The following is a 25,232-nucleotide window of genomic DNA, read 5'->3' as shown; positions in this document are numbered from 1 at the left end:
GGTGGTGGTTGGTTGGTGGTGGTGGTGGTGGTGGTTGGGTGGTTGGTTGGGTGGTGGGTTGGTTGGTTGGGTGGTGGGTGGGTGGGTGGTTGGTTGGTTGGTTGGTGGTTGGTGGTGGGGTTGGGTTGGTGGGTGGTTGGTGGGTTGGTTGGTGGTGGTTGGTTGGTTGGTTGGTTGGTTGGTTGGTTGGTTGGTTGGTTGGTTGGTTGGTTGGTTGGTAATAAAATTGTGAATATCTGAGAAAACTGCATAAGTGCGGTACGAGAAAGTTCGAGAAATGTCTTTATTTCGAAGATATCGCGGCATAAGGACAAAAGATGACTTTCAAATGATCGAAAACGCATGCAGAATGTTAGAGTTACTTGCCAGAATTCCAAAAGGTACTAAATCTCCAATGCCAAGCGCCAAAATGTTCATCGGAATCGTCCCAAATGTAAGGTGACCGATCGTCAGAGGAGAGTTCCGCGCTATTGGAGCAACTGCCGAGGACATCAGATGCCCCAGTCCGTGAAACACATGGATGTGGATGCTGACCACCAAGGTGATGATGAAGACGTTATAACTTGTAACGTGTAACAGATTCCGTCTCAATGGATTAGTAGTCACCGTCTTCGCCTTCGCTCGTCGAGGCTTCGGATTCGATTCCCGGCCGAGTCGAGGTACAGTATTTTAATCGTAAATCGTTAATTCCCTTGCCTCGGAAACTGTCCCCTTCCTGCAACTCACATGTCACACATGACAATATCCTCCACTACACAAGCACGCGGTTTTTCATTCAAGGCAGACGCCGCCAACCTTCATCGGAGGGTGTGCCTTACCAAGGCTTAATCAGGCAATAGCAGTGCCAAATCATTGTTAAGTATAATGGAGATACAAAAACAAACTCAATTTATTTGAAATGGCACACAGAGACCCGAACAGTGTTTAGGCCACCTATTAATCAACGCTTGTGTTAAATCCTCCAGTAGGTTTCAAAGCTTGGAACAATACTAAAAGTCAAAGCATTGGTAAATATCTACCACCGGCCTAGTTGGCCGTGCGGTTAGGGTCGCGCAGCTGTGCACCTGCATCTGGGAGATAGTGGGTTCGAATCCCACTGCCGGTAACCCTGAAGATGGTTTTCCCTGGTTCCCCATGTTCACTCCAGGCAAATGCTGGGGCAGCACCTTAATTAAAGCAACGGCCGCTTCCTTCCCACTCCTAGGCCTTTCCTCTCCCATCGTCGCCATAACACCTGTCTGTATCGGTGCGACGTAAAAACCTACAACCTGTTTACCAGTCATTGACCGGGTCAAGGATGGAATGAATGAAGCCCCATCTTGCGGCGAGGATAGGAATTATGCCGGCTACCGAAGCCTACCGCACTCCTTTGGGACGATGATTAATGACTGACAGATGAAATGAATGATATTGGAGAGTGTTGCTGGAATGAAAGATGACAGGGAAAACCGGAGTACCCGGAGAAAAACCTGTCCCACCTGCGCTTTGTCCAGCACAAATCTCACATGGAGTGACCGGGATTTGAACCACGGAACCCAGCGGTGAGAGACCGGCGCGCTGCCGCCTGAGCCACGGGGGCTCGATGCGACTTAAAGCAAAGAGTAAAATAAATTATAGTTTTAAAAACTAAAAAAAAACACGCTTCAATAGCAATCTGAACTAAAAAATATAAAATAACTTTTAAATATAAAGAGTTTGTTCTATACCGATATAAAGTCCATTGGTTCATTATAATCGAAAAATCTTTTATAAGTTTAAAATAACAATTAAATCACCAACAAATGATTAATTTTATTGTAAAAAAGCGAGGGGCGCTTTTTACTATATTTTATAATGACTCTACTTTTATAAATAGCGACCAATGAACTATTTGTAATATTTCATAAAAGCACCCCTGCATTCAGTCATTCTTAAATGATATGCATATCGAAACTTGCTCCGGGACGGGTAGACTCTACATATGAAGTTTGGTCGAGATATAATCAATAGTGTAAAAGAAAATTGAAATAAAAGAACTCTTTTGATCGTCCTATAAACCCTCAGACTGTTCAATGATTCTTAAATGATATGCATATTAAAACAAGGTTCTGGACGACTAGACTCTAAACACAAAGATCGGACAGACAGCGGACCAACTAGAATTTTATTTATGACATCAGTAAAGCTCTATATTTTTTTATGTATAATCGCCTTTTGTTCTTTTTCTCTAACACTTCATCGTTTGAGAGATCTGCTATTTTTCTATTCTATTATATTCTATAATTGTTTTCTCTTCTTTGCCGATATCCTTTTTTTCTTTTTCTTCTTTTTCTTTTTGTATGTGTGTGTTTAGTTCCATTTTTCATTTTTGTTCCCAAGTGAAAACATGTCCCGCCTTGAAACGCGAAACCTATCTCTTCTTTACTCAGGCTTTGTGGCAGCTAATGGTGACAGAAACGAATAGATATACTATTCAGTTCTTGAGGTCAGCACAACAATTGAAGCCGAATTCCCGCGTAAAACAGTAGCGGCCTGTTCCTCTAAGGGAGATGAAAGGTTTTATCACTGTATTGTTAGAGATGGGGATTACGCGCAGACCGACATTATCTTCATATGGCAACAGAAGAAATGGAACCGACCGCATGACAAGTCTGATTAGAGGGTTGCCTACCCAACAGTATGTAAAGATTAAAAGAAATTATTTTATTTTATCCTGGTGATCTTGATCAGGACATTAGGAGAAAGTTATTACGTTATTGTAGTGTCATCGGCCCTTGACACGTGTACAAATTTTCAAGATAATCGAATGTCTCAAAGTTGGTGAAAATTATGTTGACAGATTCCGTTACATAGATAGCTACAAGTCAAGCTAATTGAAGCGTGTTAAGAAAAACTACCAGCAATGTCGTCTTACGATAAACCATTGTAACAGATAAATCAACTATGTAACTGATTAAAATAATCAACATACCTGAAGGAATGCTAACTATACTGGAACAGGTTCAGAAACAAATACACTAAATAAGCACGTATAGTCTGTCCGGTTCCTTAACGCATCACGCCGGAAGTCAAGATAAGATTGGGCTGTGGTTGTATTTGACTCGTGTGATCGAAGGCATTCTATACACCGCAAAACTGGTGTGGAATGTCAAGGATACAATAATACAGTTACAAAATGGTGTTTATTGTACCACAGAGGCACACAACATAGAATTGTAAACTCTTATAAACTCAAATGTTTTTTTCCAATATCGAACGCAAATAAGCAATAATAAAGAAAAGGTTACAATGGGGGGTGTATAATAAAGGTTGTCCCTCCTGTCAGTATGGTGTGTGGCCTCTTCAGATCTCTGACACGCTGCGACATGCTTGCGATAAGTACGTTCACGCCATGTTCAGGAAAAGGGCCTCATTCCATCTGGGCAACTCTAATGAGGTCTAGGAGTGTCGGCGGAGGTTGTGAATCATTAAAAATAAGCCTTATTCATCCTGTTCCATGCATGCTTAATGCAGTTCATGTGCGGTGGATTATCTGCCCAATCCATACGGTTGATACCCGCCTCTCTATCAATGCACCTCGATGAGGGCAAGCATTGTCATCGACGAAAATTAATTCAGCATCATATTCGTCCCTAAACGGTTGTACAAATGATCAAAGAATGTTATCAGTATTCCGCTGGGCAGTTAACGTCCGTCGAATCATTCCAGCCTAAAACATTACACTACCACCTCCAATGCATACACTGATTGAACATGCTGGTACTTTACATCTCCACTCACTCTCTCGTCGTGTATCAATCCGTGTTCCATCTGCAACGCCATTCATCCATTCCCAAATTAAGATGTTGGATGGTTTATCATCTCCTCTCAACACGATGACGATTTTCCCATGGAACACATCGAATGGTTCGAAAGACCTTAAGTGGGCAATATGAAGCTGACGGCGAAGAGTTTGTGCTGATACTCGGCCCTCAAAAGCTCGTCTCCTAATTGTTGACCAGTCGAAGTTGGTCTCCTCTGCGCTGGTACGCAGATATAACGATCTTGACGTGGCGTCGTTACCCTCAGTCGACCTTCCCTCGGCCAATCAGTCACGTCATTGGTCTCACGGTACCTTTCCCACGTTTTTAACACTAAACTTTGAGTAACCCCTACGATGCATGATACTGCAGTTTGTGTATGTCCACCCTTATAATTGTGTCGCAGTATACTGCGAAATATGCATTGCACATGAAACACAGACACTAACTGAAGCTCGTACTGCAGTGTATTCACCTGAAACTGCATAGTTTACCGCGGGCTCAAAACATACCGTAGACCATCTGCTGTACAGTATTGTATTAGGGAAATGAGGAGTGAGGTAGTTTCCCGCTGCTTCCTTACTGAGCCAGAAGTTGCTATTACATCTTAGTTTACCGAGCCCACTGAAATGCCCACACAAACCGACCCTCTGAGCAATATTTCACACCATTCATAACACTGACTGGCTGCGTAAGGAACCGCATTAATAGCAATATATCAATCACTACTGATCTGCATTTAGGGTAGTCGCCCAGGTGACAGATTCCTTATCTGTTGTTTCCCTAGCCTTTTCTTAAATGATCGCAAGGAAATTGGAAAATTATTGAACATTTCCCTTGGTAAGTTATTCCAATCCCTAACTCCCCTTCCTATAAACGAATATTTGCCCCAATTTGTCCTCTTGAATTCCAAATTTATCTTCATATTGTGATCTTTCCTACTCTTAAAGATACCACTCAAACGTATTCGTCTACTGATGTCCTCCCAATCCATCTCTCCACTGACAGCTTGGAACATACCACTTAATCGAGCAGCTCGTCTCCTTTCTCTCAAGTCTTCCCAGCCCAAACTTTGCTACTCTTTTGTCGGAAATCACCCAGAACAAATCGAGCTGCTTTTCTTTGGATTTTTTCCAGTACTTCAATCAAGTAATCCTGGTGAGGTTTCCATACACAGGAACCATACTCTAGTTGGGGTCTTACCAGAGACTTATACGCCCTCTCCTTTACATCCTTACTAGAACCCCTAAATACCCTCATAACCATGTGCAGAGATCTGTACCCTTTATTAACAATCATATTTATGTGATTACCCAAATGAAGGTCTTTTCTTATACTAACACCTAGATCCTTACAATGATCCCCAATAGGAACTTTCACCCCATCAACGCAGTAATTAAAACTGAGAGTACTTTTCTTATTTGTGAAACTCACAACCTGACTTTTAACCCCGTATATCATCATACCATTGCCCACCGTCCATCTCACAACACTATCGAGGTCACACTGCAGCCGCTCACAAGTTTGTAACTTATTTATTACTCTGTACACAATAATATCATCTGCAAACAGCCTTATCTCTGATTCCACTTCTTTACACATATCATTGATATATATATAAGAAAACACAAAGGTCTGCCTTGGTGAATTCCCCCTCTTAATTATTACAGGGTCAGATAAAGCTTCGCCTACTCTAATTCTCTGAGTTCTCTTTTCTAGAAATATAGCCACCCATTCAGTCACTCATTTTTCTAGTCCAATAGCACTCATTTTTGCCAGTCTTCCATGATCTACCCTATCAAATGGCTTAGGCAGGTCAATCGCAATGCAGACCAATTGGTCTCCTGAATCCAGAATATCTGCTATATCTTTCTGGAATCCTACAAGTTGAGCTTCAGTTAATAACCTTTCCTAAACCCAAATTGCCTTGTGTCAAATCAGTTATTAATTTCGCAAAAATGTCTAATATAATCAGAAAGAATGCCTTCCCAAAGCTTACATACAATGCATGTCAAACTTACTGGCCTGTAGTTTTCATCTTTATGTCTATTACCCTTTCTTTTATACATAGGGGCTACTATAGCAACTCTTCATTCATTTGGTATAGCTCCTTCAACCAAACAATAATCAAATAAGTATTTCAGATATGGTACTATATCCCAACCCACTGCCTTTAGTATATCCCCAGAAATCTTATCAATTCCAGCCGCTCTTCTAGTTTTCAACTTTTGTATCTTATTGTAAATGTCATTGTTATCATATGTAAATTTTAATACTTCATTGGCCTTAGTCTCTTCCTCTATCTGGACATTTTCCACATTTTCCTTGTAACCAACAATCTTTACATACTGCTAACTGAATACTTCTGCCTTTTGAAGATCCTTGCATACACACTCCCCTTGTTCATTAATGATTCCTGGAATATCATTCTTGGAACCTGTTTCTGCTTTAAAGTACCTACACATACCCTTATATCTTTGACTAAAATTTGTATTAGCACCAATTATGCTTGCCATCATGTTATCCTTAGCTGACTTCTTTGCTAGATTCAATTTCCTAAGTAAGTTCCTTCAATTCCTCCTTACTTCCATAACCATTTCTAACTCCATTTCGTTCCAACCTGCACCTTCTTCTTAGACTCTTTACTTCTCTGTTATAATATAGTGGATCTTTACCATTCCTTACCACCTTTAAAGGTACAAACCTATTTTCACATTCCTCAACAATTGCTTTAAACCCATCCCGGAGTCTGTTTACACTTTATTTACCATTTTCCAGCGATCACAGTTACTTTTTTAAAACTCCCTCATGCCTCTTTTATCAACCATATGGTACTGCCTAATAGTCCTACTTTTAATACGCTCCTTTCACATTTATTTTTAACTACCACAAAAACAGCTTCATGATCACTAATACCATCTATTACTTCGGTTTCTCTATAGAGCTCATCTGGTTTTATCAGCACCACATCCAAAATATTCTTCCCTCTAGTTGGTTCCATCACTTTCTGAACCCGCTGCCCTTCCCATATTAACTAATTTGCCATTTGTTGTGCATGCTTCCTGTCGTTCGCATTACCTTCGCAATCGACATTTGGTAAATTGAGATCACCTGCTACTATCACATTCCTTTCCATATCATTTCGAACATAGGTGATTAACTTATCAAATAATTCTGAATCAGCATTTGCGCTACCCATTCCTGGTCTGTACACTCCAAAGATATCAAGCTGCCTATTATCTTTAGATATGAGTCTTACACCCAGAACTTCATGTTTTTCATCCTTAACTTTTCATAGCTTACAAATTCTTACAAATTCTTCTTTTACCCTCTTACCATTCCTATCCTATCTCTACGATACACACTCCAGTTCCGTGAGAATATTTCTGCATCCATTATATCCTTTCTCAGCCCTGATTCAACTCCTATTACAATATCTGGTAAGTATATATCTATTAAATTACTTAGTTCGATTCCTTTGTTTATAATGCTTCTACAGTTGAGCACTAACATTTTTATGTCACCCCTACTTGATTTCCAGTTCCCTGTTCGCTTAACACCGCTCCCTAGGCCACCCCGTTTCCCTGAATTTACCTTCCTATAACCCTTCTAAACAAGTTTCCTAACTTACATGTACCACTGCGGTTTAAGTGAAGGCCATCTGAGCGCAGATCCCTGTCTCCTCATACCTCGGTCATTTTCATGTTGTTAAAGCCAAGGATGAAACTGAAACAGGTCAATGAAAGTAACAAATGTGTTCTAGCTTACCCCAGAAGACATAGTGCACTGTAAGTACTAGGTCGTGCCAGCATGATAGTTTCTAAGCGCTTGCTAACTACAACAGACTCTTAACCAGCTCAAAATTCTGGTCAAGTTTCTCGTGTGCGGCATCTAAACTTGTACCCAGTTCACGCTCGGCCGCAGTATCTCTCCTCTGACAGCTTTGGACATTCGTTTAGTCGAGTAGCTCGTCTACTTATTCCCAAGTCTTCCGAGCCCAAAAATTGTAACGTATTCGTAATACTACTCGTTTGTCGAAAATACCCAGAACAAACCGTTGGCAGTAATTACGCAACTCACATCTATGGCCATAGATAACAGGAAAAAGAAATAGGAGGAACCGGAGCTTACCTCGTTTAGTACTTTATGCAGATAGAAAATAACACGTGTCCTTACCAGTAGTAGTAGTAGTAGTAGTAGTAGTAGTAGTATGACTTGAGCTCACTTCCGTGATCTCTGAAGCCGCCATTACCTATTCGTTTAGGGTTTTAGTAAATGCTTTAAAGTCAAATACCCATCCCGAACCACGCGATTTCCCAGGTGAAAATTCCACCCAGAAACAAATGAGTATTTGAATGTCGGTCGTTAGGATTGAAAACTATCAGCAACACCATTGTCCTACTACCATCCGTTCGGTCATACCCATCTCTTAACTATGGATCATAGCCTCAAGTCAAGCTTTATAGCTAGCTAGCACACAGTTGCACGAAATCAAATTTCCGTCAGAATGCCTTGTTTACAATAATCTGATATGTCCTTTCCAGCGGTACACATCTCTCCGCGAGGAAAGAATTCAATGAAGTTCATTTGTTTGTATTGTATTCATAATATTTGGATTCTAATTTCAGCTTATCTTTTCGTTACAGTTTCCTGCCAAGTCCTGTGTCATGGGTTATCCTTTCGCTCTTGTTCTGCGCCTGCGCGTGCTTCAGGTAAGGCCAATGAAAAATTTACTTTTAAGAAATGATCCCATTAGTAGTCGTGAAGATTTGGACAGGACGAATTTATTCGTGCTATAGGATATTAGCTTAAAACTTTTGTGTATTTTTAGTTGGCTTCAGCCACACATTAGCGAGGATGGCGGATAGGCCTACGATTGTCGTCAGGGGCTTCGGCAGCTGTCACAGAGTATACATCAGAAATATTTTAAACTAGGGATATTTTACCTACTGCACAAGAACGGACGGGACGGAGAGGAGAGGAGTTTTTGTGCCTCCTGTCTTTTATTACTCCTTTATATTAATTATGTTTTGTTTTAGTATTTCATTCTTTCTTCCTTCCCCTTTTTGTCTCTTTCCTTCTTTCTTCGTAAATAATTTATTTTATTTATATATATAATTATTAATTTAATCCTCTTCGTTTCTAACTACACCCACGTTCATAACAAAACACCTTGAAAGACTAGACTAGGAACGTGATTGTAGCGGGTGATCTCAATTTACCAACTATCAATTGGGAAGGTAATGTGAACGACAAGAAGCATGACCAACAAATGCCAAAAAAGTTAATATGCGAAGGGCATCTGATTCGGAAAGTGATGGAACCAACTAGAGGGAAAAATATTCTGGATGTTGTGCTCGTAAAACCAGATGAGCTCTATAGAGAAACCGGAGTAATAGATGGTATTAGTGATCATGAAGCAGATTTTGTGGTAGTTAGAAGTGTGAAAGAAAGAAGGATATTAAAATTAGGACTATTAGGCAGTACCATATAGCTGATGAAACAGGCATGAGGTAGTTTTTAAAAAGTAACTATGATCGGTGGAAAATGGTAAATAAAAATGAAAACAGACTCTGGGATGGGTTTAAAGCAATTGTTGAGGAATGTGAAAATAGGTTTGTACCTTTAAAGGTGGTAAGGAATGGTAAAGATCCACTATATTATAACAAAGAAGTAAAGAGACTAAGAAGGTGCAGGTTGGAAAGAAATAGAGTTAGAAATGGCTGTGGAAGAAAGGAGAAATTGAAGGAACTTACTAGGAAATTGAATCTAGCAAAGAAGTCAGCTAAGAATAACATGATGGCAAGCATAATTGGTGCTAATACAAATTTTAGTGAAAAATGGAAGAGTAGGTATAGGTACTTTAAGACAAAAACAGGTTCCAAGAATGATATTCCAGGAATCATTAATGAACAAGGGGAGTGTGTATGCGAGGATCTTCAAAAGGCAGAAGTATTCAGTCAGCAGTATGTAAAGATTGTTGGTTACAAGGATAACGTCCAGATAGAGGAGGTGACTAATACTCAATGAGCATTAAAATTTACCTATGACAGCAATGACATTTACAGTAAGATACAAAAGTTGAAAACTAGAAAAGCAGCTGAAATTGATAAGGTTTCTGGCGATATACTAAAGACAATGGGTTGCGATATAGTACCATATCTGAGGTACTTATTTGATTATTTTTTGCATGAAGAAGCTATACCAAATGAATGGACAGTTGCTATAGTATCCCCTGTGTATAAAGGAAAGGGTGATAGACACAGCTGAAAATTACAGGCCAGTCAGTATGACATGCATTGCATGTAAGCTTTGGGAAAGCATTCTTTCTAATTATATTACTACTAGCTGATGAAGCCGTGCTTCGTTAAGGAATTCTGCATTGTTTACAGAATTCTAGGTTAGATGGTGTAAACGTTGTGACCGAGATTTATTAAATTGCAAAGCTCTTAACGTTACCCTAGAAACGCTACGGGGAATTCACCAAACGTCTTTTCTCATAGGAAGACTGGGTTAGGGAATATTCGTTGTAATGGTAGGCCCGCTTGCTTACCATCAGTCACAATCAGGTTGAAGAATTTTCATTATAATGGCAGACACTCACTCTCCACCTGCCATTTTACATCCTCAGACAGACTGTCTTAGTGGTTTTCCCAACTAAAATAGGTTTTTACAATGAGGTCAGTGGGCATTGCGCGATTAAAAGAAATGCTTTCATATGAAACACTCGATCAAATGAACAACCGCGCATTTTCTCATTTTTAACGAACAGTACTACGCTGCTGATCTAACAGTCCAAAGTTCCAGAGCTGGAATGACTAAGCCGCAGACACCCGTGATCCGCGAATACACTTCGTTTTCTTTTTCGGGAAAGGTGGAGGGGAGGTCGAATAGTGGAGAGTCGCAGAGCAAAAACTGTCCTTTTACTGACCTATTTCCTAAGAGTACCCGATGAGTCGGAAAATCTCAGTTCACTACACTGGCGGCGGAAAAATCCATCTGACTTGGAGGCAAAGTTTTCCTCCAAGCCAGAGGAGAAACCCCCTTTTCACTGCTAATGTGTAATAAAATGAATGTAGAATTTAATAAAAGTTAAGAGGAAGAAGCTTTTCAGAAACGGACTTTTTAGGGTTGAATATTGGGTTACTTAGTGAATTGTTGTGCTGTAATTTGGATTAGGTCTAAATTATAATTCTAGACCAGGTCATAGTACTACTACTACTACTACTACTACTACTACTACTACTAAGTGAGCTTCTGCCTTAAGTGCGCACACTGCTCAATCAAAACAGCGTGTGAGAGTAGGAATCGAATAGCTGGAATACTATGATGAACCAGTGTGTTACGTACCAGCAGTATCAGAAAATTTATGAACCAGAGGAATGACATGCTAAAGAAGAAAGTTTTCTAACTCTCCAGCTATTTCCCGCCAATATTCAGTCAGGTACTCTGCAGTAATCTCATCTATCGGAGTTGAATGGCAGCATAAGAGACAAAGAACATCACAACAAACAATGGTCAATGTAATGTTATTGCTGATCAATGTTATGCGCTTTCGATATTGTAGGCCTTCACATTTAGTTTTCTTCCGATTCTGAAACACCAGTCATATCATAGTCGGTACGGTAAAACTGAATAAAACACAAATGACTGGAAATTGCATTCTCTCTAACTTTTCTTATGTAGTACTTTTCGATAGGACCAATAACATAGGTATTTAAAAATTAAATTTTAGTCGCCTTCCCCTAAACTAGGTACAATTTCAACCCGGGTGAATAAAATTGCTTATAGCTTAGACTGTTGTTTCTTATTCGCCGACTCTATATACTAATTTTAATTACATTCTATTAACCCATTTTCTCGTGGCTCGGCGTTGATATGGACTTAGCAACAAAAATACAAATCATGAATATCAGTGTTATAGCCGGCACGGTAAAAATGTATAAGACATAATGCTTTTTTTTACTTTAGTTATGTATTACTTATCGATAGGACCATAAATAATATAAATACTTGATAATTACATTTAGGTCTTCTCCTAAACTACCATTTCACTCAGCGTGAATAAAATTATTAATATCCTAGGTTGTAGAGGCTCATCCCCCGACTCTACATTCCGATTTTCATTAAATTCTATTCAGCCATTTTCTCATGATGCGTGTACATACATACATACAGAACAGACAGGCATACATACATACATTATCATTATAGACTGTTATGCCTTTCAGCGTTCAGTCTGCAAGCCTCTGTGAGTTTACTAAACGTCGCCACAATCCTCGATTTGCAACTAGTGTTGTGGCCTCATTTAGTTCTATACCTCTTAAATCGTTAGAAACTGAGTCTAACCATCGTCGTTTTGGTATCCCTCTACTTCTCTTACCCTCCATAGCAGAGTCCATTATTCTCCTAGGTAACCTATCCTCCTCCATTCGCCTCCATTCCTCCTCCACACAGACAGAAATTACGCAAAAGTAAAAAATACATTTCCTTGTTACTGTGGACACGATCGATACAGAAATATAAGTCTTTTCAAATTCTGAGCAATGTACAGAAAAAAACTTATTTTATATATATATGTTTGTGAAATTAATGGTTTGATAGGAGGCAGTTTGGATTTAGGAAAGGTAATTCCACTGAAGCTCAACTTGTAGAATTCCAGCTAGATATAGCAGATATCCTCGATTCAGAAGGTCAATTGGACTGTATCGCGTTGACCTATCTAAGGCAATTGATAGGGTGGAACATGGGAGACTACTGGGAAAAATGAGTGCAATTGGACTTGACAAAAGAGTGACTGAATGGGTGGCTATGTTTCTAGAAATTAGAACTCAGAGAATTAGAGTAGGCGAAGCTTTATCTGTCCCTGTAATAATTAAGAGAAGAATTCCTCAAGGCAGTATTATTGGACCTTTATGTTCTCTTGTATATATCAATTATATTTGTAAAGAAGTGGAATCAGAGATAAGGATTTTTGCAGATGATGTTACTCTGTGCAGAGTAATAAATAAGTTGCAAGTGCGTGAGCAACTGCAAAATGACCTCGATGATGTAGTGAGATGGACAGTAGGCAATGGTTTGATGATAAACGGGTTAAAAAGTCAGGTTGAGTTTCACAAATAGGAAAAGTCCTCTCAGTTTTAATTACTGCTTTGATGGGGTGAAAGTTCCCTTTAGAGATCATTGTAAATACCTAGGTTTCAATATAAGAAAAGATTTTCATTGGGGTAATCACATAAATACGATTGTAAATAAAGGGTACACATCTCTGCATATGGTCATGAGGGTATTTAGGGGTTGTAGTAAGAATGTAAAGGAGAGTATATACCAGGTGGCTCCCGAACGCCGTACTTTCTACTTATAAATGTCCCGCATGCACAAATGGGAATGCGATATCTACCAACTGATTTTCACAGGGTAACTACTGCCAGCGGGCAGGTTACGTCAGAATATGAAGAGATAAGGACTGGAGTGTCGTTCGCATCATGTTACTCGGTGCTACCGTTCTAATGCACCCCTTGCTTTAGAAAATATCGTTTTCCACCGCATACTTCTAGGCTGGTGTATGGTACAGCCGCACTATATTTGCTATCTGCATATCGACAATGACTAGTGTGTTCAGCAGCGATGAATAAACAGACATTACTTTAAACTGGACAACTTGGTCGGAATGCAACACAAGCTCCAAACAGACGTATGCCTTTTACACACGTATTTCGCCGAACAGTATTAGTTTTCGTTTCATACAAGCAACTCTTTTATCGAGTGGAATGTCTACACGTGTATAAATTAATAGGTTATTAGATTTCCTTTTCTGCAGCTTTGGCGTTTCTACAAACAGTAGCGGCGATTAGGGGGTGGGGCGAGTAGGGACAGTCCCCCCCCCCCAATTTGTGGAGTAAACATTACAGTTTTATTAAACTTTAGCCAGCTGGAAGTAGGATTTATTTTTAAAAAACTGTTTGTACAAACCTTGTTACCTTATCTGCTAATTCCTTCGTTTATGTTCTTTAATCATTAACATAATTATTGACGGAAATACGCACAAAATGCTGTTCGTCGCGGTTAACCAATTTGTATAGCACTACTGTAAGCAGTGAAGACTTTGCATGTGCTGTAAGGAAGGGTAGTAGCGGTACATATTTGTTTGCCAAGGTAGTGGCCACTGAGTTATAATTCACCCGCTTGCCGCGCGCATTCATCAGTCTGGCAGTCTCTCTAGTGCCTGTTAGTTTCTTAGTGTGTATTCAAATACTAAATTATTTTTAAATGCATAATCATGCCGTACTTCTATTTAATTGTAGCGGGCGAGGTGGTCGTGGGGTTACGGGCGCGCAGCTGTGAGTTTGCACTCGGAATTTGTAGTAGTTTCGAATACCACCGTCAGCAGCCCTGAAGATGGTTTTCCGTGGTTTCCCATTCTCACACCAGACAAGTGCTGGGGCTGTACCTTATTTAAGGCCACGGTCGCTTCATTTCCACGCGTAGCCCTTTCCTGTCTCATCGTCGCCATAAATCCTATCTATGTCGGTGCTGCGTAAAGCCAACTGTAAAAAAAAAATATTCAGTTGTAATTGTATTTCAACGAGAGATAATACCAACGTTCCTTTCACTAGGCTAAATTATCAATCAATCAATCAATATCAATCAATACTGATCTGCATTTAGGGCAGTCGCCCAGGTGGCAGATTCCCTATCTGTTGCTTTCCTAGCCTTTTCCGAAATGATTTCAAAGAAATTGGAAATTTATTGAACATCTCCCTTGGTAAGTTATTCCAATCCCTAACTCCTCTTCCTATAAATGAATATTTGCCCCAGTTTGTCCTCTTGAATTCTAACTTTATCTTCATATCGTGATCTTTCCTACTTTTATAAACGCCATTCAAACCTATTCGTCTACTAATGTCATTCCACGCCATCTCTCCGCTGACAGCTCGGAACATACCACTTAGTCGAGCAGCTCTTCTTCTTTCTCTCAATTCTTCCCAACCCAAACATTGCAACATTTTTGTAACGCTACTCTTTTGTCGGAAATCACCCAGAACAAATCGAGCTGCTTTTCTTTGGATTTTTTCCAGTTCTTGAATCAGGTAATCCTGGTGAGGGTCCCATACACTGGAACCATACTCTAGTTGGGGTCAGTGGAGAGATGGCGTGGAATGACATCAGTAGACGAATAAGTTTGAGTGGTGTCTTTAAAAGGAGGAAAGATCCCAATATGAAGATAAAGTTTGAATTCAAGAGGACAAATTCGGGCAAATATTCGTTTATAGCAGTGGCGATTTCTGGTATAGCGCAATGGAGCAATGAACCTCCAGTTTATATCAAATTGTACTCAACTACGTAATTTTCATAACTCCCTTGTCAATGTCGAAGCTCTTGCTAAGTCCATCTATCCGTAATATACTCGTACTGGCTTTCAATTCATGTGAGTTGCGCAAGGTCCGTGGGTGGATACTCGTCTGGAATGAACCCCCTTGCAAGGCGATCTCTCCGTCCGTACATAGGTGAAGGGAGTGGCGAGATACTGGGGAGCGTCTGCCAGCACTAAGGCAAGATCAGGATATTGCAGAAACGGATATCTGTGCTTTACGCATGCGCAATATGCCACTCTCTCAAGTCTCTCGTAAGTCGTGTTGTTGTGGTATCTGCCTGCCATCTGTTTCCCTTATGGGAATTTAACTAGGCAGCAGAGAATAGTGCACATAATTAGCGCTAGTGTTGAAAAGCATCATTACTACCAGAAGTCACATTAAACTGCCAAATTCCAATTGATATCTTGTCCCTAATATATCAATACTAAACATCTATTCATTTGCCTTCTTTGGAATAATTACTTTTTGGAGAGAAACTTAAAAATCTTTGAGGCAAAGAATAGCGGCAAGGTAATATCAACGAAAACTTTTAAATATAGTTATTACTATTCCCATTTCGACATCGGAAGCAGAAAGGTGGTTCTCAACCCTGAAGAGAATAAAGACTTTCTTGCGCAGCACAATGACGAAGGATAGATTTAATGCTCTTGCTATGTTGTCAGTTGAAAGGGACTTGGTTCGAGAGACTGCGGACTTCAATGAAGCAGTTACAGATAAGTTTGCGTCCTTCAAGGAGCGCAAGATGGGTGTTTTGTATAAGCTGTTTGCATAGGGTAAGCTGATTGTGCGACATTTCTTATTTTACATGTGGTGAATTTCGGCATGTATTGTCTGCTCCCCTCTTATTTGATCACATTTATAAAACGGCGGAAGATGTGGAGGGGGAGAGGAGAGGTGTTGGGGGGGGGGGATATTTTTCTTCTGTTGAACCCCCAGTGGTGAAAGTCATGCGCCGCCACTGGTTTATAGGAAGGGGAGTTAGGGGTTGGAATACTAAAGGGGGGCGCATAGATCTTCCCCAGCTTCACACACAGTAGTTCACTTAGTAAAATAGACTGCCAAATCTCGTTTATTATGATGTCATGATACCGAAAACCCCGCCTCTTCAGATCTCCCGAAGGAGATTTCCTCTCTGCCACAAGATCAGACTGACTCTCCTCAGAGCTCGCTTCTTATTAGGCTATAGAGGTGTTGGCAGAACCAGCTGGACGTTCTAGCGAAAACTCTTTTGATTGGATATGAAATTAATATCAGATATTCTGATACGTAAATTAGCTTGATATCACGCCTCTAGAGGGGCGGATTAAATAAATGACAGTTTAGGTAACTTCAGAGAATTAAAATAAACACTGGAAGATCAACAGTATGAATAACATCTAAGTGCAAACATTCTCGCTTACAAGTAATGACATCTAAACTCTTTGATGTCAGAGACATCTAGTCCTCGAATGGAAAAGCTACTATAATTCCATCAAGTTCAATGTTCTCTCTAGACATGGATGCACAGTCGTAGAATACACAGTTTAAAATTCACTGGGAGGCCTTACTCATGTCACAATCATTATTATTAGTATTATTATTATTATTATTATAGAACACTATTGAATGTATACTGAGACGTACTCATTATGTGTGTTCTTGCTTCCAGGTGGTGTGCGGTATCTGCGTGCTGGTAATGGGTACAGTGGGCTTCATTGAGGAGCGTGGAGAGATGAACCTCGGACTCGGCATTCCGGCAGGAGCAGTCACTGTCCTCGCAGCAGGTGGATCTTCATTTGTCCCCGTATTGTAGCGACTTTTCTGGAGGATGTGTTTATTGCAGACTGGTAGCGCTCTCATGCACCTAGGCAACTATGGTTCTCAATAAGTAGCGCCTGTCATAGGCTACAAATTATGAGACCAATCATCCCATTTAGCAGAGCAAATTCAATCATACAGGGAAACCCTGAGAATAAGCCCCCGCTCAGTACACTATCCCGTATAATTTGTGCATTTTTTCTCTCAAATCCCTGCTCATCTAATACATAAAACCTTTAAAATTGACCCTGTACATATGTCGCCAATGGCCGTAGCCGTGTTGAAACACCGGATCCCGTGAGATCTTCGAAGTTTAGCAACATTGGGCGTGGTCAAGATTTGCGTGGGTTGCCACGCGCTGGTGGTGGGGGTAAGGGAATGGAGGAGCGGAAAGGAAATGGCTACCCTACCGCACGTAAACTCCGGCTCAGGCACACCTCTGCGGAGGTTCGGACCTGCCATCGGGCAGAATATACCGTTACCTTACCTGTACATATGTCCATATACCACCTATTGCTCTTCACTCATGGACTATTTTCAATGCATTTTCAACTATGTCTGAAAGAAAAGTTAAATCTTCGTTATATGTTCTCGCTAGGTTCCCATCATTTACTTGCTGGCTTCGCAAAGTATTGGTACCGTTATCTGCGCTCTTTCAGCCTATTACAGACAGTGTTAGGAAAAGAGCAAAATAATAGTAACTGAGCTGAAATACAGTTACTTGAGAAATATTTTACTCAATAATAAATGATTTTCAACAAGCAATCGATAAAATGACAATTACAATACAGAAGGCCAGTCTCTAGGAAATCAGACGCAATGAGTGGCTCAGGCGCTTGAGGAGCTGGCCTTCTGACCCCAACTTGGCGGCAGGTTCGATTCTGGCTCAGTCCGGTGGTGTTTGAAGGTGCTCAAATACGTCAGCCTCGTGTCGGTAGATTTACTGGCACGTAAAAGAACTCCTGCGGGACTTGATTCCGGCACTTCGGCGTCTCCGAAATCCGTAAAACCAATAACATTATTATTATTTAGAAAATCAAGGACGTGGTTGTCCTGGCTTCTGTACAGATGTCGCTTACGGCACTGACGTTCGCCGCCGTGCTGCGGATAGACTGCCGTCACGACCCCGACTGACCCGCGCCTGCCGCCAATGCCCCCGCCATTGATGTTAGCGTCGTCGGAGTAGGGGATGCGACAGCGTCCCCTTGGGGCTGGAATGATACTAATTTTTTTTTTCAAGGAAAAAGATATTGCTTTATTTTGTATTCGTAACATAGAGTGCCTACCGTTAAGTGAAACTAAAGATAATACAGTACCTTGGAATTTCCAAAACGATTGTTTCCAAGTAAAGTCTGAATTCAGAGTGAGCCGAGCACACCTTTAGCGCCTTAATTACGTAGTCTCTAAACCAAGTCATTTCATTACAAAGTGCATGGAGCTGTTCACCATAATTTTCTAGTCATTTTACGATCTGTTTCTTGCTATCAGAATATCGACTAACCCGCGAGATTTATATGATTATTTATTTTTAATTTGTTGTATTAATTTGAAATCAGAAGCCATCTACTGCTCCACGACTGATGTTTCCTCTTGATGTTTCAGGTGCCAGCATTCACACGAGTCGCGGCTTCGGCGGTTACCGGCCGTCTTCATGCTCACCGGCACTGCGGTTCCTAGGTCCGTCTGCGCAGGTGGCCGGCCCGCTGGCTGTACTCTGGAGTGCAGCGTGTGCTCTGCACGTCGCTCTCCTCGTGCAGGCCATACGCACCCTCACCGACCCTGCCTCCAAGGACGTGGTTGTCCTGGCTTCTGTACAGATGTCGCTTACGGCGCTGACGCTCGCCGTCGTACTGGTGGTGCTGAGGATAGACTGCCGTCACGACCCCGACTGACCCGCGCCTGCCGCCACTGCACCCGCCATCGGTGTTAGCGTCGTCGGAGTAGGGGGTGCGACGGCGTCAACAGAGAGGGTTAGCAGAGTGGCCTGGGTCATCTAACCTCTTTCAGGGAATACAAACTACAATGAAAATTCTAGCCCGAAATGTTGGAGGTTGCGTGTGTTAAACATGTGATAAATTCCTCTCATTAAGCACAGAAAACTACTCAAAATTAACATGTTTCAAGATATCGGAGGCAAGAAGGTATGATAGATGTCTATATTTCAATGACCACTGTCGGCTCTAGTACAAAATTGGAAGAATCGACTTCGTGATTCTCGCAGTTGATGGAGTGAGAAGCAAGTAATAATGGAAATACGATAGAAGAACTTGCAGTTAGTAAGTTTAGTTGTTAACATTTTTGAAACAAGTAAAAGGAAATTAGTTTCGATTATTGTCAACGTTTCACCAAAAATAAGTCCAAAACTAGCAGCACACACGTGAGAAAGCGTATAACATAGTAATATTGAAAATGTTTGTGTTGCTAATACCAGAAATTAATATACAAGGTGTTTCCAAAATAAGTACCGTGATTTTGAGGGGTAGTGGGTTCGACATAGTGGTTTAATAATAATAATAATAATAATAATAATAATAATAATAATAATAATAATAATAATATCGCCCCGCTGTCTGGCTGAATGGACAGCGTACTAGCCCCGAGTTCGATTTCCGGTAATTCGTGTAATTAATTACTACAAAATACGAAGTCTAGTGACAATGTTATCATAATGGGATACTGTAATTCTGTGATTGGCGAGGTAAAAGAAGGCCCCGTTGTCGGCGAGTGTGAGGTTGGTAACACAAACACACGAGGGCAACGCCCTCCCGAATTTTGTTATAACTAACACCGTATTTCACTACATAATTGTCGCATCCTTTATTTTCAATACAAAAATCGGATTTTAAAATTTCATCGCATAATCGTCGCACGTCTAAATTGTTTCATCAATCTGCTTAAAAAGTAAATGGAACTGCAATTTAAGTTGCATATGAATGCACGATTTTATGACTTATAGGACATTTCGCAACACAGTCACGTTTGCGAGATGTCGTACAGCATATAAATAATACCGATATACGTACGACGTATGGCGTATCGGTAGTTTGACGTGGTCGCGAGACAATGTACAATGTATTCACCAGTGACATATAATGAGTTTTCATTTGAAATACGTAAGGCTTTAAGCTATCGTTTATCGGCAACGTCGCGGGGAAGTACAGGCACCGCACACACTTGTTTTCTAGTACGACTTTCAAAGCCCTGCAACCAGAGGTGCACTCGTATCGGAACGCGTAGGTAAATGGCCACAAAATGAGTAAATGATAACCTAATTTACGAAAAAGAAAGTACATTTTTGCTCTTATCAATAGTAAACATCAGAATGAATGAGTTCTTTTTTCGTAACATTATCATGTTATTGTGGTCTGCTATAATACATAATCGAACGTTCCGGTGCTGGGAAATTTACGAGCAGGGGAGGGTGGGTAACAATGAGACACTTTTATTTTGGATCATCACAAAAGAAAAAACTTATCAAGTTATTTACTTCAAATATGGCACACATTTCTTCAAAGATTACTCTTTGTTACCTTACAGAACAAATATCCTACTCTGTATCAACAACTTACAATAATAATATATTTGAAGACACTCACATTGTCCCACTGTTCCCCACCGATGGAGTACAATGAGACACAACCGGGGGAACAGTGAGACACTCTTCAACGACCATCAACGAATGTCAATTAGTGAAAAATCAACCTGAAATGCAAAACAAGACTGCTATCTCTTTGTTATTCCTGTCATTTTGGGCATTGGCAGTATCATTTTAATGTCATTTTCAGAAACAAAAGCTACATCAAGAACATCTGGAATAGTAAATTTCCCTTCCCTATTTTTCCTTTAAAAGCTAATCTCTAAATCTCCACTTTCATCTTTTCCACTTAAAATCTTACCAATATAGTAAACAAGCCTATTATTCTATCGGAACATAATCGTCTACCGAAGTCGCCCTTTCAAGTGCTTCAAATGCCGAAGGATCGATTTGTGGACCTGCATCCTCGCCAGATTCATAATCTGAAGAATCATCTCACATGTCACTGGAGGCAGAACATTCCCGTTGAATGTCAAAGAAACCCTCAGGTAGGTCGGCCGCCGAGAACAATACTCGGGAAGGCCGGCTGGGAGATTCCAGGTCGTCTGAGTCACCAGCCCCTTCCTGGAAATACCTATAGGAGCTACCACGGGGCTGACACGTAACATTATTAATGTTGCCTGCAGTACAACTAAATATTTCATTTGAAAATTAAGCAATAAAAATAAAATTCTTAAATTCATGAGAGTAAGTAGGCAGATCAAAAAAATGTCTTCGCAGGCCAGATGTGGTCTCTGGGCCATCCTAACTTTAGTGTATCAATGTGTGGGGCATGTCGTCAAGTACATGATTATGTATGCCGGGAGAGAGTGATGTCACGCCGTTGAGGGTGGGGGAAGCGGGTATTGCATGAGTGCAATTTTCAGTTGACAGTCAACTCTGAGAAGGCACGATAATTACATGTGCTGTCTGCTGAAATTTCAATTAGGCCTACACCTTCATCTGATGATATTCAGAGATATTCCGATATCAGAAGTTAATGAAGACGTGGCTTTTGTTGTAAATAAAACTATTTTGTCCTCATTCTATTTGAATGAAAACTTACATGAGGTTTGACATAGATCAAGACCAGAACTGCTCCGTAAGCTGGGTTCACACGGTGCGAGTAGACTCGGAGCGAGTGGACTCGCATGATGCGTGCGCATGTTTGGCCCGCCACTCGCATCATGTGAACAGCTCATGCGAGTCCAGTTGCCTGAGTTTGAGAGAAGCGAGTCAACTCGGACCGTGCCCAACTTTCTACAAGCGAGTAACAAATTCAAGATGGCGGAAAGCTTGAAGGCAGTGCAAGGAAGGAAGTGGAGCGATACGCAGACAATAATACTTGTACAATTATACGAATCTGAAGAAGTGTTGTGGAATGCTAGGTTTCGCAGTTATAAAATAAAAGATGCCAGGGACTCAGCGTTGCTACGGATTGCTGAAAAAATGAATATTCCTGGGGTAGGCGTCGAAGAAATCAACAAAAACTAAAAACATTCGTAGCACGTACAGAGAACTACTATTACAAATTAAGAAATCCAAGAAGTCAGGCACATCACCCGAAGAAATTTATTCACCGACAATGTAATGGTTTAACATCGCTGATAGATTCCTGAATGGAGTAATGAATACGAGAAGCAATTTCACCAACTTGGTAAGAGTATGATATTTATTTATTTATTTATTTATTTATTTATTTATTTATTTATTTATTTATTTATTTATTTATTTATTTATTTATTTATTTATTTACCGGTATTTATTTATTACTCCGTTGTCCTCTATCATTTATTAAAGGGTCAAAGAATATAATACCTGCCTTGTAAACCATTCAATATTACCGGGCTGAGTGAATGTTTAACAATGTATTATATTCTTTGACATTTAATAATTGATACATGCGAACACACTATGATGCATTCTTTCAGTACATCATAGATCGCATCCAACACAGCCGACACAAACGTGGATATTGTAGTCTTTGGAACTCGATATAAAAATTCCAAAGACCTGAGACAGTCACAAGTCGCCAAGTACCGTAGTGTAACCTGGAGTTTCAGACGGGCAGTTGAAGCCGCTCTCATATTTGTGTTGCGTTTCTGTATTTGTACTTTAATCATTTGTAAAAGTTGATCGAACTGCTTCGTTGTGAGTCGTAAGTGATTTTTAAATGTGTTTTCATCCCCCTCTAGAACTTCACGTAAAAATGTGTCCACGCACCGAATGCACTACGTCATGCAATCCACTCCCGCGCTCACATTACATTTTCCTTTCTATTTATTCTTCCAACATTATTTACTAACTCGGCAATTAACATATCAGCAACAGCTGATATCCTTTCCCTTACGAGGTCCGCCATCTTAATTCAGACGCGAGTACAACGTCGTGTGAACACCCATTACATGCGAGTAGCTGGCCAGAAGATGCGCACGCATCATGCTAGTCCACTCGCACCGTGTGAACCCAGCTTTAGCAAACCGGGCGAGTTGGCCGTGCAGTTAGGGGCAGGCAGCTGTGAGCTTGCATCCGGGAAATAGTGGGTTCGAACCCCACTGTCGGCAGCCCTGAAGATGGTTTTCCGTGGTTTCCTATTTTCATACTAGGCAAATGTTGGGACGGTACCTTAATGAAGGCCATCGTCACCAATAAGACCTATCTGTGTCGGTGCGACGTGAAGAAAATTGCAAATTTTTTTTAAAAAAAAAAGCTCCTTAGCAATGTGTTCCACTTAATATGACATTGCTGAGAAAAAAGTTTTGATGACGTGATTGAGGAATTTTCCAGACAAAATGAGAGGAGCTAAAGTTTGTCATATACAGATTTTAAAAATATATAGATCATCATTTCCAGCTTCACTTTCCTGGGTTTGATGTACAAGCACTCACTGCTTCTTCCTGTGAGAATGTAGTTTCTGTTCCTCTATGTCCTCCCACTTGAGATTCCTCCAATTTAACTGTGTCTATCCATCAGTAACTTGGCCTTCCTATTTGTTCCCTCTCACCTCTCTGTCAAAGTAATTCATTGCTGTTCTCCTTCTGTCCATCCTCATTACATGTCCAAACCATTGTAGCTTGCATCTACCTTAAAAGCCTGGTAACAGGTATTTTGATGCCAACCTCCTTCCTGTTTCCTTCATTTCTAATCTTGTCTTACCTGGTCATTTGGTTCATTGTACTGATAAATTTCATTTCTGCTAACTAGGTTTTACTATTCATTGTAAACATTGAAAATAAAGTAATTTTATTCCTTTGTTTTTTTCCGTTAACCTGTGAATGTTACCATTTAATTTTGTTGGTCATTATGCTACTTGTATATTTTCTTCAGTGTGTTCTGGTAGTTGTATTGAAGCCTTAAAATATACATGAGTGAGGTATTTTTATCAGGTTTTTCTCAGGGTTCCACAACTGCTTAAGTCATCCCTGGTGTGACTGAAAAAGTTAGAACTTTCTAGTCTTATACTAGAGTCGGCTGTGCCCTAATAATGAAATGATTACAGTCCTTTATACCGGGTGGTACAGCTGCCCCTATTTTTTCCCGAATATATGCAACCAGCTAGGACGTAAATGCCTCTTGGTCCCATCTTGCGCAACACCTTACAGCAATGTTATGTGCAGTTAACCCGATGTAGACTTCTCCGCACAATGGAAAAATGGTACAAGAGGTAGTAAGTGAGGTCCATCTCAAAAACACTGTACCATTTTATATAGAGCGGTGTCCTACTAATTTTTACGAAATGTTACTATACTGTACAAACCATCAACACGCCTATAGCTGTCGGTAGAGAATTGCGCACCTGATTGGTCCAAGAGGCCATTTTCTTTTGATAGAAATGGCGGTCGTGGTATCATAGAAAACGTGATAGGGTAAGACCAATTACAGACATGTCAATCAACATCATCATCATCATCATCTGTTTACCCTCCAGGTTCGGTTTTTCCCTCGGACATAGCGAGGGATCCTACCTCTACCGCCTCAAGGGCAGTGTCCTGGAGCTTCAGACTCTTGGGCGGGGGATACAACTGGGGAGTATGACCAGTACCTCGCCCAGGCGGCCTCACCTGCTATGCTGAACAGGGGCCTTGTGGAGGGATGGGAAGATTGGAGGGGATAAGCAAGGAAGAGGGAAGGAAGCGGCCGTGGCCTTAAGTTAGGTACCATCCCGGCATTCGCCTGGAGGAGAAGTGGGAAACCACGGAAAACCACTTCCAGGATGGCTGAGGTGGGAATCGAACCCAACCAGACATGTCAATGCACCACCATTTTGTACAGTCTCATCACATCGAAATTGATAGAAACGTGTTTTGCACTGTAGTTTATAATCTGTGGCACGCAAATGCTGTACAGCAGATGTGATAGTTTACGCCATGTAATTACTACCGTTAGAGCGATCAAAAAAGGCATAAAACGGGACCATAAGGCTGTAACTCATCAGTGACTTGTCGAAGCGGGAACTTCCGCTCTCCTCGTGAATACAGAGTTACAAGGATGGCGCTTGTACGCTGCAAATAGCTGCGCGGAATTACGTATGGAAGACGTACCTCGATAGGTTACTTGAAGCAGGAAGGGTTCCAACCATTCTTGAGTCATGCATTTTTTAATGTCATTTCGTATTCGCCTAGGCATCGTTTACGAAGACCTTTCTGAAGTCTCCGATATTCTTCTACGGAAGTTATAATAAACAGGTATCATAAATATCGCCACATA

At 40.7% G+C, this 25,232-nt stretch overlaps 1 protein-coding gene across 6 annotated transcripts in view; it reads left to right on the top strand.

The window, feature by feature from the left end:
* The window catches only part of LOC136866170 (uncharacterized), a 1,405,624-nt gene that overhangs the window by 1,352,064 nt on the left and 28,328 nt on the right, over nucleotides 1–25,232 (top strand). For 5 of the 6 annotated variants that reach the window (XM_067142902.2, XM_067142901.2, XM_067142903.2 and 2 more), the window contains 3 exons: nucleotides 8,426–8,491; nucleotides 16,803–16,917; nucleotides 18,554–20,394. In XM_067142902.2, coding sequence (XP_066999003.1) covers nucleotides 8,447–8,491; nucleotides 16,803–16,917; nucleotides 18,554–18,843 — 450 coding nt within the window. In that variant the 5' untranslated portion in view covers nucleotides 8,426–8,446 and the 3' untranslated portion in view covers nucleotides 18,844–20,394. Of the gene's footprint in view, nucleotides 1–8,425; nucleotides 8,492–16,802; nucleotides 16,918–18,553; nucleotides 20,395–25,232 lie in introns of those variants that run through there. The other variant, XR_010859494.2, reaches the window with a different exon arrangement.

This window comes from Anabrus simplex, chromosome 3, assembly GCF_040414725.1.
Source record: "Anabrus simplex isolate iqAnaSimp1 chromosome 3, ASM4041472v1, whole genome shotgun sequence".
In the NCBI taxonomy this organism is placed as follows: domain Eukaryota; kingdom Metazoa; phylum Arthropoda; class Insecta; order Orthoptera; family Tettigoniidae; genus Anabrus; species Anabrus simplex.
The sequence above is the reverse complement of the archived record's forward strand: the minus strand, read 5'-3'. Positions and strand labels throughout refer to the sequence as shown.